This window comes from Molothrus aeneus, chromosome 2 (assembly GCF_037042795.1).
Source record: "Molothrus aeneus isolate 106 chromosome 2, BPBGC_Maene_1.0, whole genome shotgun sequence".
NCBI lineage: Eukaryota > Metazoa > Chordata > Aves > Passeriformes > Icteridae > Molothrus > Molothrus aeneus.
This window is the reverse complement of record NC_089647.1, coordinates 50,424,422-50,438,136: the sequence shown is the minus strand read 5'-3', so window position 1 is coordinate 50,438,136 and position 13,715 is coordinate 50,424,422. Positions and strand designations below refer to the sequence as shown.

General features: G+C 43.1%; 1 protein-coding gene across 1 annotated transcript; it reads right to left on the bottom strand.

The window, feature by feature from the left end:
• Positions 1-959: 959 nt before the first annotated feature.
• RFXAP (regulatory factor X associated protein) lies at positions 960-13,623 on the bottom strand. The gene is made up of 6 exons (XM_066571772.1): positions 13,579-13,623; positions 12,673-12,821; positions 11,872-11,957; positions 10,642-11,288; positions 8,034-8,141; positions 960-6,095 (listed from the first exon to the last, which is right to left on the bottom strand). Exons 1-6 carry the CDS (start codon positions 13,621-13,623, stop codon positions 5,985-5,987), a joined length of 1,146 nt encoding a protein of 381 aa, XP_066427869.1. The 3' UTR covers positions 960-5,984.
• Positions 13,624-13,715: the final 92 nt, after the last annotated feature.

Here is a 13,715-nt window from a genome sequence, read left to right as displayed (position 1 = left end):
GGAATCAGTGAGTAATGGGACGCTTGACACAAGAAAATATATTGAAAATTAATTCAGCATAAAATCTCCATGTATATGAATCCCTCACTGTCCTGTGACAGATTTGATGATTCAAGAGGATGGTGCAGTTTTCTTTGGATGGGGACAGCTCTGATCTGACAGGCAATCACTGTCACTGAACAGTGATGCTGCCCTGTGACAGAAGCCTTCCCTCTGGACCAGACCGACATTAGTGGAAAGACAGACTTGCAGCTGCGCAGTTCTTGAACTGCTCAGGGACAGTGAGAGATATAGTAAGAATGTACTCTTAGGGAAGTGTTGTGTTTCCATCTTCCTAAAATTCAGATTTAGTTTTCCGATAACAGAAGGGAGTAGACAACATAATAGGCCTCAGAGCTACACAGACAGTGCTGGCTTGGGAATCCCATTCAATCTTCTACTCGAACAGGAGAGCACTGCTACCAGCACATCTCCCAGTGTCTGCACCAGCCTGATGGTGCTGCTATCACAGACTACCAAAAATACAGGAGAGGTGAGCTGCACTCTACTGTACATCTCTATGCACAGCTTCAGCACTTGACATTTGTTTTGACATAGACAACTTGTTCAGTACTGTCTTAACAAACACTCCCTGTGCCAATTTTCTGCCCTGAGGGTTTTGGTTTTAAAAAAGTTCAATCAGATCTGTTCACCCAAATGTTCTGTTCACCTTTTAAAAGTTGACTATTTAAAACAAAATCAAATACATTATTCTACAATTTTTGCCAATTATGTTTTACATATATTCTTACACACTGAAAAGTTACCTAATTTTGCTTAAATCTAAAATAATTTTATGTAGCAAGACTTTGAAAGACAAAATTTCCTTCTAGTCAGAGCTGGCTGTTTTAGCACAGGAAGAAAAATCCATACAAATTTAACAAAACAAAAAAGAACAGATTTTTTTTAAAAACAAACCAAAGATTTTACTCATTTATTGGTCCAGAACTGTTTATACAAAGTCTTTCAAGTTCTTTTTTAAAGAACAACTTGCACAATGCTAAACACAAAAAATCCCCACAGAACAAGTTGTACAAATACAAAAAGCAGAGCATGTAAAAATCCGCAAGACTAAAAAATACTGCCAAAGAGATATTATTTAGTGGATCAAACTGCTGCAATGTAAAAGTAGTACTTGATAATAAGCACCTAACCCATTTGGATAACCTCTATTCAGAAATGTGGCTTAATACAAAATGATTTTTATAAATAAAACATGGGATTTAAAATTTACATAATATAGTGTTTGGATTCTTAACCCAATCAATTGCAAGTTCATTTTAATTGGCTGAAAACCTGTGAAGTCTAGCACTGCAGCTGATTACAGATCTGTTGTCTTAAAAGAATTTTAACTATACTTCTTTGAGAAGAAAAAGACTAGATTTTGAATTATTTACTATTATGAGTTAAAAACTTTATAATTTAATTTAGCCACTTAAAAATTAGTGGTATTCTAATCTGTAATTAAATTACATTTCACATATAAGAAGTTAGTAATTTCAAATAACTTCATGTAACAAGGTCCAACTCTCAGTTTCATACTTTTCACCTGATACTTTTTAAAGCTTTTTGCCATTTATCACTTTAGGAACTTTTAAGTGCAAATTCTTTTACATGCTATGCACAATGAAGCATTTCAAACCTACTCAACTTGCAGGTAATAAAGAGATCACCTACTTGTACTTTTCTGAAGTTTTCTGAAGCTGGATTGACTTCTTGATGGCATGTTGTCTTTGCCTTTAGTACTAGATTCTATAGGACATGAATCTCTCATATCCCTGAGCAATTGCTGTAAGCTAATGCCACTGGACTGACTCAACTTCAGAACTTTGTTTCACAATGTCCACACAAAGTAACTGACTTCCATCAATGATTGTCATCAAAGACTGGCTTAACTGTAAATGTTTACATAGAAAAATGTTAATTTATTATAATTTTTGTAGAAAAGGGTGTACAGCTAAACACTGCTACCATAAACAAGTTTTTATTTACAAATTAAATATTAAAAAATTAAATATTAAAATGAAGGTTTAAAAATAATTGGAAAAGACTTCTCCAGATTTCAGAGGAAACATCCCCATAAGAGATCACGCAGCCAGTGCTACATGGAGTAAGAGGGTAGCATTACATAAGCTCAATTGGGAATTCTGGAAAAAATCATGGACAGGCCAGAAGGCAAAGATTTTGGAGCATTGCCAGAGAAAGAGACTTGTGCACAAGAAGCACCCCCACATAACGAGTTTCCAGAAGATGAAAGAGGCTTTGCCCTATTTAGTGATGGATCCTGCTGTGTAGCAGGAAACCATCAGAGGGGGACAAGTCATTGAGGCTGCTGAAGGAGAAGGCAAGTCAAGCAGAGGTGAAAGCCATCTGAACTAGTCAGAGAGATTGCTGAATGAGAAAAGTGACTTGCCTCTTTCTCTATCCTGACTCCTGGATGGTGGCTAATGACCTATGGAGGTGGCTGCAAAAATAGAAGACCAATTGGCAATGCAAGGATAAACCCATCTGGGCTGGACTGCACCTGCACAGGGGGCAGGACATCAGCGCACAGATCGAAAATATGACTGGAAAGGTGTATCAGGGAGATGTTCACATGCCAAAAAACCACTCCACTGAAGAACAGGTATATATGGCTGCCAAAATTGAATTAAATTAGGTACACTTGGACTGGGTGTGGAATGGTGAGCTATTTATAACCTGATGGGGCCATGAAACATCAGCTGCAACAAACAGATGTGCTCATCAATGAGGGACTGACCGGACCATAGAGGCCATTGCGCAGATCATTCATGAATGAGAAGCATGTGCTGCAATCAACCAAGCCACTGAAGTAAACTTTCCCTGGAGTAGAGGGCAGCAGCTGGGTTTCCAGTATGGTGAGACCTGGCAGACTGGACCACTGCCATGAACATGCCAAATACGTGGTACATACTCACCGTGGTAGAGGCAACAACTGGCTGGCTGGCCACATTCCCTGTAAACCATTGCCTCTGTTCAAGACACCATCTCAGGTCTTGGGAGACACATTTTGTGGCAACATGGTACCCCAGAGAGAATCAAATCAGACAATGGGACTACTTTTCAAAACAACCTAATAAACTCTTGGGCAAAAAAACATGGCATTGAAAGGAGATCACATCCCTTATCACCCATATGCCTTCTGGAATGATTGTGTGGTATAACAGACTGCTGAAGACTGTGTTAAGTGTTAGGTAATGGGGCATGGAAGGACTGGGATGTAAATTAAACAGAAGCCACTTGGCTGGTTAACACCAGATCTGCAAACCTCCCTGGTCCTGCCCAAACAAAACCCCTACACACTGGGGGAGGAGATAAGGTCCTAATACTATACATTGGAAGTGGCTGGGAAAATCGGGGTGGATTCCTCTCCCCATAGGAAAAGGCAAAGCCGTTTATGGGATTGTCTTTGCTCAAATACCTGGGAGTACTTGGTGGGTAATGCGGAAGAATGGGGACACCTGGAGAGCACCCATGTGCTCCAAGGAGATTTAACCTCAGGGGAAAAATAATTTGTGGTTTAAGTTGTATGTTGCAAAAGTAAAGCAGTAAAAATGACATAAACTGATGAAGCATGAATTTTGTGAGGAATAAGGAGAGTGGGAGGCACAGGGCAAACGTTAGTGTCCAATAATTAAGTGTGCTGCTTCTCCAGTCCTGAGCACCCATCTTGATGGAATCTAACCCAAGTCATGGCCTGATTTTGGACATCTGAAGGGGTGGAGGATGCTCTTGAGATGGGAAAATAATACCTATCGGTGAAAGGACAGGGGATAGCAGTTAATGAAAATTTTAAATCTGTATGTCCAGCCAAAGTCAACCCATCACAGCCCCTCTGCTCTGGTGAAAATCCCATCTGGTGGACTGCATCCAGCTCTGCAAGCCACAACAGAGGAAGGATATCCACCTGTTACAGCAAATCCAGAGACAGGTCACAAGCTGATTAGAGGGATGAAATTCTCTTATGAGGAAAGGCTGAGAGAATTGGGATTGTTCAGCCTGGAAAAGCAGCGGCTTCATGGTGACCTAATTGCAGCCTTCCATTACTTGAAGGGAACCTACAGGAAAGATGGGAGAGGGACTTTTTACAAGGGCATGTAGGTGTCTTGGTCCCTCTGCGAGCCTCTCAGGAACCCTGGGCCAGTCCCGAGTCGGCAGACACCGGGGGGCAGCCCCGACACGGCCGACAGCGGGGAGACACTGTCTGTGTGTGCCCCGAGGGTGCTGAGGGCACCTGGGCTGACAGCAGGGAGACACTCTCTGTGTGTGCCCCGAGGGTGCTGAGGGCACCTGGGCTGACAGCAGGGAGACACTCTCTGTGTGTGCCCCGAGGGTACTGAGGGCACCTGGGCTGGGGGGAGACACTCTCTGTGCCCCGAGGGTGCTGAGGGCACCTGGGCTGGCCGCCTGTGCAGCACAAGAGACACCAGAGACATTGGTAGAAGAGAAAGGGCCGACTCTTAGCAGGAGTTAATCCAAGGTTTTATTAGGAGCCCCAAAGGAGCTCCTGCACCTCAGGGGCCTCCTGCCGAGAGCCCCAGGAGATGTGCCAAGGTCACATTTAAAGGGAGGTGGAAACCAAAAGTAGATAACATTTTACCAACCAGTGAGTGACCCTAAGGGATGGATGCTGGGGGATAGACACATAGGACAGCATATGGGGCAAGGCTTGGGGGGCTGACTCCCAGCCTCTGGCTAATCACTCGATGACCTGGGCCAAAACTTCTGGATGGAGGGGATGGGATGCTGAGTGACTGACAGAGAGCCAGGGTGGGGGTTTGGGGATGATCTCATCCCGCGAGAGGGATAACACAGGTGAAGGGAGGGGGGCACAGTTTGGGATAAACCATTTGGGAAAAATATGGGGATACAAAACAAAACTACTTCAAAGTATTACAAATTATAAAAACACACTACAACATATAGGGACAGAGTAAGGGGGAATGGGTTCACACTGAGAGTAGATTTAGATTAGATATTAGGAAGAAATTCTTTACTGTGAGGGTCGTCAGGCACTGGAACAGGTTGCTCAGAGAAGTTGGGTATGTATACTCCCTCCCTGGGAAGTGTTCAAGGCCAGGGTGGACAGAGCTCTGAGTAACCTGGTCTTATGAAAGGTGTCCCTGTTCACAGGAGGGGAGTTGGAACTTGATGATCTTTCAAGGTCCCTTCCAACTGTTGAATACATCTGGTGCAGGTAGTTGATTTGTAAACTGCAGTTAGAGATGCAGACTGAGATGCAAATTGAGCTCTGGGTGGGAGGAAGACAGGAGGCAGTGAACTGCCAACTCTTTGCGCAACAAAAGGCATGAAGGTGAGTGGCTAGCCAGGTGAATGGACACAGGGACATGGCAGGAACGGAAGACTCAGAAGGGAAGACTCAGGAGAAAGAGCCTTAGGCTGTGATGGTACAAAAGCCCAGAAGTTCCTTTGTCTGAGATCCCTTCTCAGAGGCACCAGCCCAGGCTGTTTCTGTGTTATTACACTGTTAATAAATTGCTTTATGGAACAAGGTTCCATAAAGACCTGGGGTCAAACCAGTGAGGAAACCTGGTCTGACTGCCAGCCAGGTGTGCAGGGAGTCAAGTGGGGCGCCTGTCAGATCACTGGAGCTACCCACAGTGAAGGAGCTTTGGTCCCAGAAGTTGAAGTCCCTGGCACTGGGAAAGTGACTGTCAGAGACTCCTGTGAATGGTCAGACTGGGAAGTTTCCTTAACACAACCCAGGCCATTCTATGATTTGCTCACAAGTCTGCAGACACCCAAGCAGCTCAAAACCTCAAAAGTGCAAACAGGAAACAAATACATAACAACAGCAACTTCCATTTTTGTTTAAACACTAAGATTCTTTGTATTTATACAAAATACAGATCCTGTTCCTCCTTCCACACCGGACTCATCTGCAGATCATTGATCTTTCCTCATTACCCAGGTGCTCCTTGAAACTGTTGCTGCCTTTGTTCCAAAGCTTGTTGACTTAACAGTTGCTGTTGTTTCTGTAGAAACTGCACTACTTCTGGGCTTCTGAGTAGGGACTGAAAAGAGAGAGAAAGTGAACTTTACTTTACAAAACTCACATATATTAAATAGCTACCATAGTAATATTTTTCCATTATATGAATTTGCACATTACCCACTGCTGTTGCTTAATATCATAAAAACCCTGTAAGTATAGCAAACAGGAGTAATTTATTGACATATCAGACAAAAACATCTTTCAGTTGTGCTTCAGTTCTACAGATGTGCTTCAATTGAGCTAATTTCTACATTTCTCACTGTAGATCGCTCAAGACCAGTTTAATAAATGAATAAAATATTGTAATCCTGCAGCAAAGCTCATGTGCCTGTCAGAGTTCAATCATCGGGACTATGCCCATAGCACATATTTTAGTTTTAGGCAGTTCTGTGAGGAGCAGGGAGTTGGACTCAATGATCCTTGTGGATCCTTCCAACTCAAGAAACTCTATGGTTTTCACTGACTGTCCAGAATTTCCCAACATTTCAAAACAGCAGTCCATCCACAGGGAATGACTTAAAAAACTCCTCTGCATTCAATCAAAAGACAAAAGTATCTAAAAGTATTTGCATTTGGCTCCTGGCTTGAATAGCTGCAGTCTGTAATCCAACTCTGGTTGTTCACTCTCATTCCTGCATGGTGGCGGCACAAGTGATTGTAAGGTAAAATGGCAAATCAGGTTCCTTGGCAAATTGATTCCTTCCAAAAATTAATACAGGAAAAGGGTTATTTTTCAGCTGAATGAATTCCCTAGATGCTTGCTCATTGTGAATGGTTACTTCAGTGATATAACCAAAGCGGTACTGCAAGTCAGAGGAGAAAGAGAGAAGCAAGAACCAGATCAAGGAGAATCTGAATTTCAGGAATACTGGAAGGAGTCCTGAGTTCTTAAAGAGCCTTGACATAATTAGTGCAAAAGCTCTGAATATCTATTTAAAAAGCTTCTGGTTGCTGTACTTCTATAAAAAATAATGTTTCATTCATAAGATGCCTTTCAAATTTAATTAAAAGCCATGTCCATAGAAACAGACAGGAAAGGGGACAGCAAGCCAGTAAGTGGGGCATGAAGAACAAGAGATAATATGAAAACTACTCTGTAGTTCATTACTTGTTTTCCTCATAAAAATGTTATGAATGTTCCTCTGAGTTTTTAGACGCAATCACTACAAAAGTGCCATCACTGAGAAAGAATTATCAAGAAATACATCTAGGTAGTTGTATATCTAAGACTGACATGATGTTTCTTTTAAGGCTTTCCAAATTTCTGAACAAGCACTACACTATAATGAGGATTGGTAAATTGTGTTAATTGCACAGGTAACAAAGGAAGACCAATAGTCCCAATAGCTTTTGAAGAATAGGGACTGCAAAAGAGGCAACAAAGAAAGTTGTAGTGAAGAAGCTGAACAAACTGTAGGTACTGAATGATTTCCCCATTAAGCATTGGGCTTAACTTGTTAAAGGAAAAACTAGTGTTTAAAAAACTTACAAGATACACCATTTAGGCAGTCTGCAAATATTATAAATCGCACTGTTTGCTTAGAGTTTGCTTTATCAACACACATATACACAATTTTAAGTTTTATATTATACATCTATAACTTCTAAAACACACCATAGTAAAGCTTACATCAGACCTAAAGTCCATTCATTGTTCTACCTAAGGCTTTGGTTGAACAAGCTAAAACCATCTCAGTTACACTGTAGGCACTATTTACCCTAAAGAAACCACCCCAACTGTGACTTTCAAAACTTCAGATCATTAAATTCAGTCATCTTAGTATTCTTCACAGAGAGACTGAAGCACACATCTCTGAAGCATGTTTCAAATTTGAAATTATGCACTTGCAGTGCATGCTTATTAAACTCATTTTCTTTTCTCACAATGGTGACAGGTAAACACTGTTACATTGCCTTTACTTATTTGAATTCAAAATCTCTCAAAAACAAGACTTACCAGCCTCTTTTTATTCAATACTTGTTCTAAAAGAGTAGGTCTTGCTGGGCGATCTCCAATGGATCCTGTTCTTTGTTTTGTGACAGACACTGAACCTTCAACACTATCCTGAACATGACAGAAAACAAAAAAAAAAAAACAAGGGAGGTCAGACAATGAACTCTGATACAGTCATACACAGAAAATCCCAAGAGTAAAGAACATTTGCCTCCTTAATCTGCAGAGCAAAGTAACAGCACAGGAATGGAAATCTCTCTATTCAAGACCAGGCCTCTTCTTTCCACCTCCTTTCACTATTTCACCAGCAAGAGTGAAGCAATGCAGCTGAGTTAGTCTTCTATACTGCAACAGGTTACTAGGACTAGTTATTGGCTTCAATTTATTTGACTGCCTTTCTTAAAAATGAAGTAATTCATAACAGGTCAGCCTCCAGCTTGTGGAAATGAATGATATTTACCATTTGTAATTGGGCAGGAATGACAATAATCCTTGTAGTACCAAAACATACTTGAGAACACTATGATGAACACGCCAGAGCCACAGGCTTTTTTTTTTTGCCCCCAAAGTTTATTCTGTTCCCTGTACAATCACCAGTCATCTGAATGAGACATACTAGTACAATGTGGCTCTACAATCTGCTCTAAAGAAAATATGAAAGGTTTAGAAAATTTCAACCAATGCCGAATCCTATGTGTATTACATTCAAAACTTACTGATACTTCTGTCTACCTGAAAGGGTTCAAAAGCAGGAACAACAAAAAACTATCCCAGTACCTTTCACTTCTATCCTCTCCACAGAAGTGAAAAATAAAACTTCTACTATGAACTTTTAATGAAAATGGCCTCAATAAACACTGTAAAAAAAGTAAGTTTAGCACTAAATACCCTGCTTTTTCCTGCAAGTTCAGGCCCTAATTTCCTTACATTCAAAGCAATCTCCACTTGCACAAACTGGGAAAAGAAAACCCACCCTCTTCCAACATGCAATAATCACTATTTCATGCTACAGATCAAAAAGTTTTAACCCATCACTACATGAAATGCAGCATTTTTACCCTTCTCCCATACTGTCCCGTTTCCTAAACTAGCACAAGTATTTGTGTAGACACATCATGAACTGAGCAAGAAGAACTATCAGGGAAGGAAGAGAGAAGAGGGAAAGTCATGCTGGTATTTAAATCTAGAATTAATTTTCCTCTTGAATAATGTGTGCAGCTTCTCTTATTGAAATGACAAGTAGCTACTAGAATTAGAAAAGGCTCACAAAACAGCACGGATGATAATATTGTGTAACTTTTTCAATGGAAACAAGCATGCTGCGCCTTTTCAATGTGAGAAGGAAAAGACTTAGACTAAATATTACAAACACAAGAAGAACTGTTCTAATGTTAACACTACCTGGCAAATTAGGTTGACACCAACAAGATTCAAAAACAAGGTGAGTATTCACACCAGGTAGCAGACCTGAAAAAGCCATCAGAATGTAACAGAGGCTCAGAGCTTACAAGGGTTCAACAAAAATCCAAAATATTATATGGAACACTTATCAATTATAGTTACAGAATACATCAGGAAAACATCAGCAAGTCCTTTGAACTAGAAGAGGAGAGAATATTCCCCAGCACATCACGTACACTTCTCTTTTTTAAAGCACCTGCCTCATGGCTTTTACAGACATACAAAAGAAGATCCTTTCGTGTGACACCCAATACGGTTGCTATTATATTTACATGAAGAAAAACAGAAAGAGGAAAGATTTGGGTGGTCAGTTTGCAGTTAGATCAGTTCCCAGTCACACAACTCCAGACACAGCTGTGATGACATAAAAAGGTTGCTTTTAGCAGGAGTTCCAGGTAAGATTTTTTTTTCTTCTGACAATCACTATTTCACACCTACCCCTTTGAGCACAAACAACTCAGAACCTTCAAGTGTAAAACTATTTCCCTTTTTCTGTTTCATCTAAATACAAGATCTGAAACACTAACTCTGTACAAGCGACCATCACAGAAGTGTATGGTCCTAGCTGAGTCACAAACTGTAGGAAAAAGAGTATTTAAAAAAAATGTACATTACCATCAGTTTTCCCACTGATAGTATTTCCCCATCTAAACAATACACATTAGCTTATACAAGTTAAGTACGAACTACCAGTGGTCGAAATATTTACCTGCCATTTAATATAAAAGTAAAAACAAAAGGCATCCTGAAGAACCTGCACAACTGATTTTTGTACATCTGATACCCAAAGCCGTTGACTTTAAAACCCCACACTTCAGCACCAGCTGAGAAACAAGTCTGACACCTCTCTTAGTCTATACTTTCCTCCCACGGGAAAAAAAGCCACGCTGCAAGTGAAGCATCTTCTAGCGACATTTCTTTTCTTGGAACCTGATATAGCTGTAAGCTTCTACAATTTACCTCAGAACTGAAAACAAACGGAGTTTGTTCTGGCAAACAGGAAGAAGAGCGAGCTGCAGGACGGCCCTAAACTTCTTCCCTTCCTCTGGCCGTCTGGCAGATCCCTAGAGCCCCCCAGGAAGCCCCAGCTCCGAGGGACCCCGCGGCACCGAGCGTGGCCGGGCCGAGGCCCCGCCGCCCCCCGCCTCACCTCGGCCCGCGGGCCGCCCCCCGCGGCCGCCGCCCCGCCGCCCCCCAGGGCCTGGTCGCTCTTCTTGCGCTTGTACTTGTCCTTGTATATCTTGTTGCGGTGCCGCTTGCACATCCAGGGCTTGCGCTGCTTCACCACCTGCGTGGTGGTCTCGCTGCAGCCCTCGTACGTGCAGCTCTTGCACTCGCCGCCCGCCGCCGCCTCGCTGCCCGCAGCCTCCGGCGCCGCCGCCTCCTCCTCCTCCAGCTCCTCCAGGCTGGCCGTGCTCTCGCCGCCCGCCGCCTCGACCTCCTCCTCTCCCACCTCGATCTCGCCGGGGGCCCCCAGCTCGTAGAACACCATGAGGCCGCCGCTAGCGGAGGGCGGCAGCTGCGGGTCGGCGCTCGGCTGCAGGACCGCCCCCGCCGCCCCGGCCGCCGCCTCCTCGCCGCCGCCGGGCTGCATCACGAGCAGCGTCAGCTGCTGCTGCGGCGGCGGCGGCGACGAGGAGGAGGAGGAGGAGGCGGAGGAGGCGGGAGCGGCGGCGGGGCTGCCCTGCAGGGCGGCGGTGCCCGGCCCGGCCCGGCCGGTCCCTGAACGAGCGCGCCGCTCTCGCGCCTCCGCCCGCGCGCAGGCGCCGCGCGCACGGCGCACGCGCCCCGGCCGCGCTCAGGGGCGGAGCCCCGGTAATGGCGGCAGCGCCCCCAGGGCGCTGTGGGGGAAGTTGCGTCGGGGCTGTGGCTGCACCGCTGGCGTGAAGCGCTTGGGGCCGTGTTAGAGCAACCAGTGTGGTTTGGCCCCGGGTGGTAGATGCTCGTGGTCGAAAGGAGCATGGAAGTCGGAGGGTCTGCAAGCAATCAGAAAGTTATATTAGTATATTGCGCGCTTGGCGTGGGAATTGGTTTGTTAGCCCCTGACTTACTGTGTAAGCACGCGGCAGTGGGTTTGGATATAGGGGCAGGATGAAAGGAAAGAGCGAAACATTGTGAAAAATGCGTATTTTATGATGGGCTTTTCGCAAATATTGAAATTAAAATTAAAAATATTAAATTTAATATTAAATATTAAATATTAAATATTAAAATTAGTATTATATGTGTAGTGTCAGAAATTAATGCTGTATTAATTCTCTTAAGTAGTGTGTTAAATATAGTTTTAGGTTATAACAAAATGTTAAAATAGAAACTATGCAATGTAGGATGCTTTTTCTCTAAAGAATGGTCTCTCACCGAGATAGCAGTTACAGGATACCTAAATCTTTCAGAGAAAGAGAATTTATTGCTCCATTATCAGGAGAAACTAACTTCTTCCCATCTCGCTCAGGCAGGATGAAGCCGCTAGGATTATGAGCAAGAAGCTGACACTGGTCAGACAGAATCCTTTGTTTGAATGGAATTTATGCATCATGTATGAGATGTATGAATGAGTTAATATGAGACAAGAAAAACAAAGAGTTAAAGACAGTCCAGGTACCTCATTCTGGGCAGCACGAGCCCGAAAAAGGACCCTTTTAAGGGTTAATCCTCCATTAACAGAGGATTAACCCTTAAAAGCAATAGCCTGTTGCATGTTCATACACCTCATACATGATGCATAAATTCCATTCAAACAAAGGATTCTGTCTGGTCAGTGTCAACTTCTTCCTCTGAATCCTAACGGCGTCTTCTGGGCTGAGCAGGGCAGGAAGAACTCGATAAGAGAGCAATAAATTCTTTTTCTCTGAAAGATTTAGGTGTCCTGTAGATGCTATTTCAGTGTGAGTCCTCTCTTTAAAAAGGGTATCTTAGATAGCATAGTTTCTATTTTAACATTATGTTATAACCTAAAACTATATTTAGCACACTATTTAAGAAAATTAATACAGCATAACTTTCTAACATAACACATATAATACTAATTTTAATATTTGTGAAAAGCCAATCATAAAATATGCATTTTTCACAGCTTCAAGGAACTTCGATGGTCTTGATCTCCTTCCACAGCCCATGCCCACATCTTGCCCTCATTCCCATGCTTGTGTGATACTGTGTTGGGCTCATCTCCAGGAACTACAACAAGGCTGTTAGTCCAGGAAGAGTGCTGCCCTCCATCCGCATGGCCCCCGTCTCCAGCCACATCTTCTCCTTTCTCACAGGGAATTGACACCAGCAATCCTTGTCTGTTAGTGCAAACAATCCTTGGTTGGCTCCATTGCTATCCAGCTATCGTTTTTGAGACATACACATGATCCCATAATCTTCTGGGATTCTATGCCCTGTCAGCCTGCTCAGCCTCCTGTCCTGCTGGGGTCATGTGATGGCTGTCCAGATCCAAGCTTTCCTGCTGCTGAGCTTTGCAAGTGCTGTCTCTAGGCTGTACTTGTATCCTTGCTCTTCATCCACTGTCACTTAAGAGTGCAGATACAGGGATGTAGTTTGGCTTCTCCCACTTAGCCTTTTTGTTGCCTCTAGTGACAGCCCATGTGGCTGTCAGCATGCTGCTCCTTGCCCTTTCTTCCTTTGGGTATCAATTCTCTCCTTGGGTTACTTCTGCATGGCTGCAGAGAAGTCCCACTGACTTCCATCTCCTTGATCACCTGCTGTTGGCCCTTTATTTGTCTTACCTCCTTACTTTCCGTGGGTTCTTGCCTTTCTCATTGCACACAGCAGTTCATCCCATATTAAAGAACGCTGCTGACTCCATTTATTCCCTGGCAATTACCACAGCTCCCTTTTCCTGTCACTAAGACAAATGATTATGCTGTTCACAGTTTTAGGCATTCTGTTTTGCCCTCAATCTTGTCATAATACATTTCTCTCTCATTTGTCAAAGTAGTTAATGATGGTATAGTCCTAGAAAAATTGCAGTGAACTGAGTAACTGTCCTCATTGCCTTTGACCAAGCAGTCATGGGTGAGGTGATCTCCGGCTCCAGGGTTTAAACAGGAATTACAGACTATTTTTGTCAGTTAAGACTTACTTTCCCCACATCTGCTTCAGTGTTTTTCATCTCTGTTACAGCCATGCTACGACAACTTGCCAGAACCTTTCTTTAGGACTCAGCCTTGATCTGTGTCAGTAGTGAAAAATACAAAAATTACACATTTTCACTGTCAT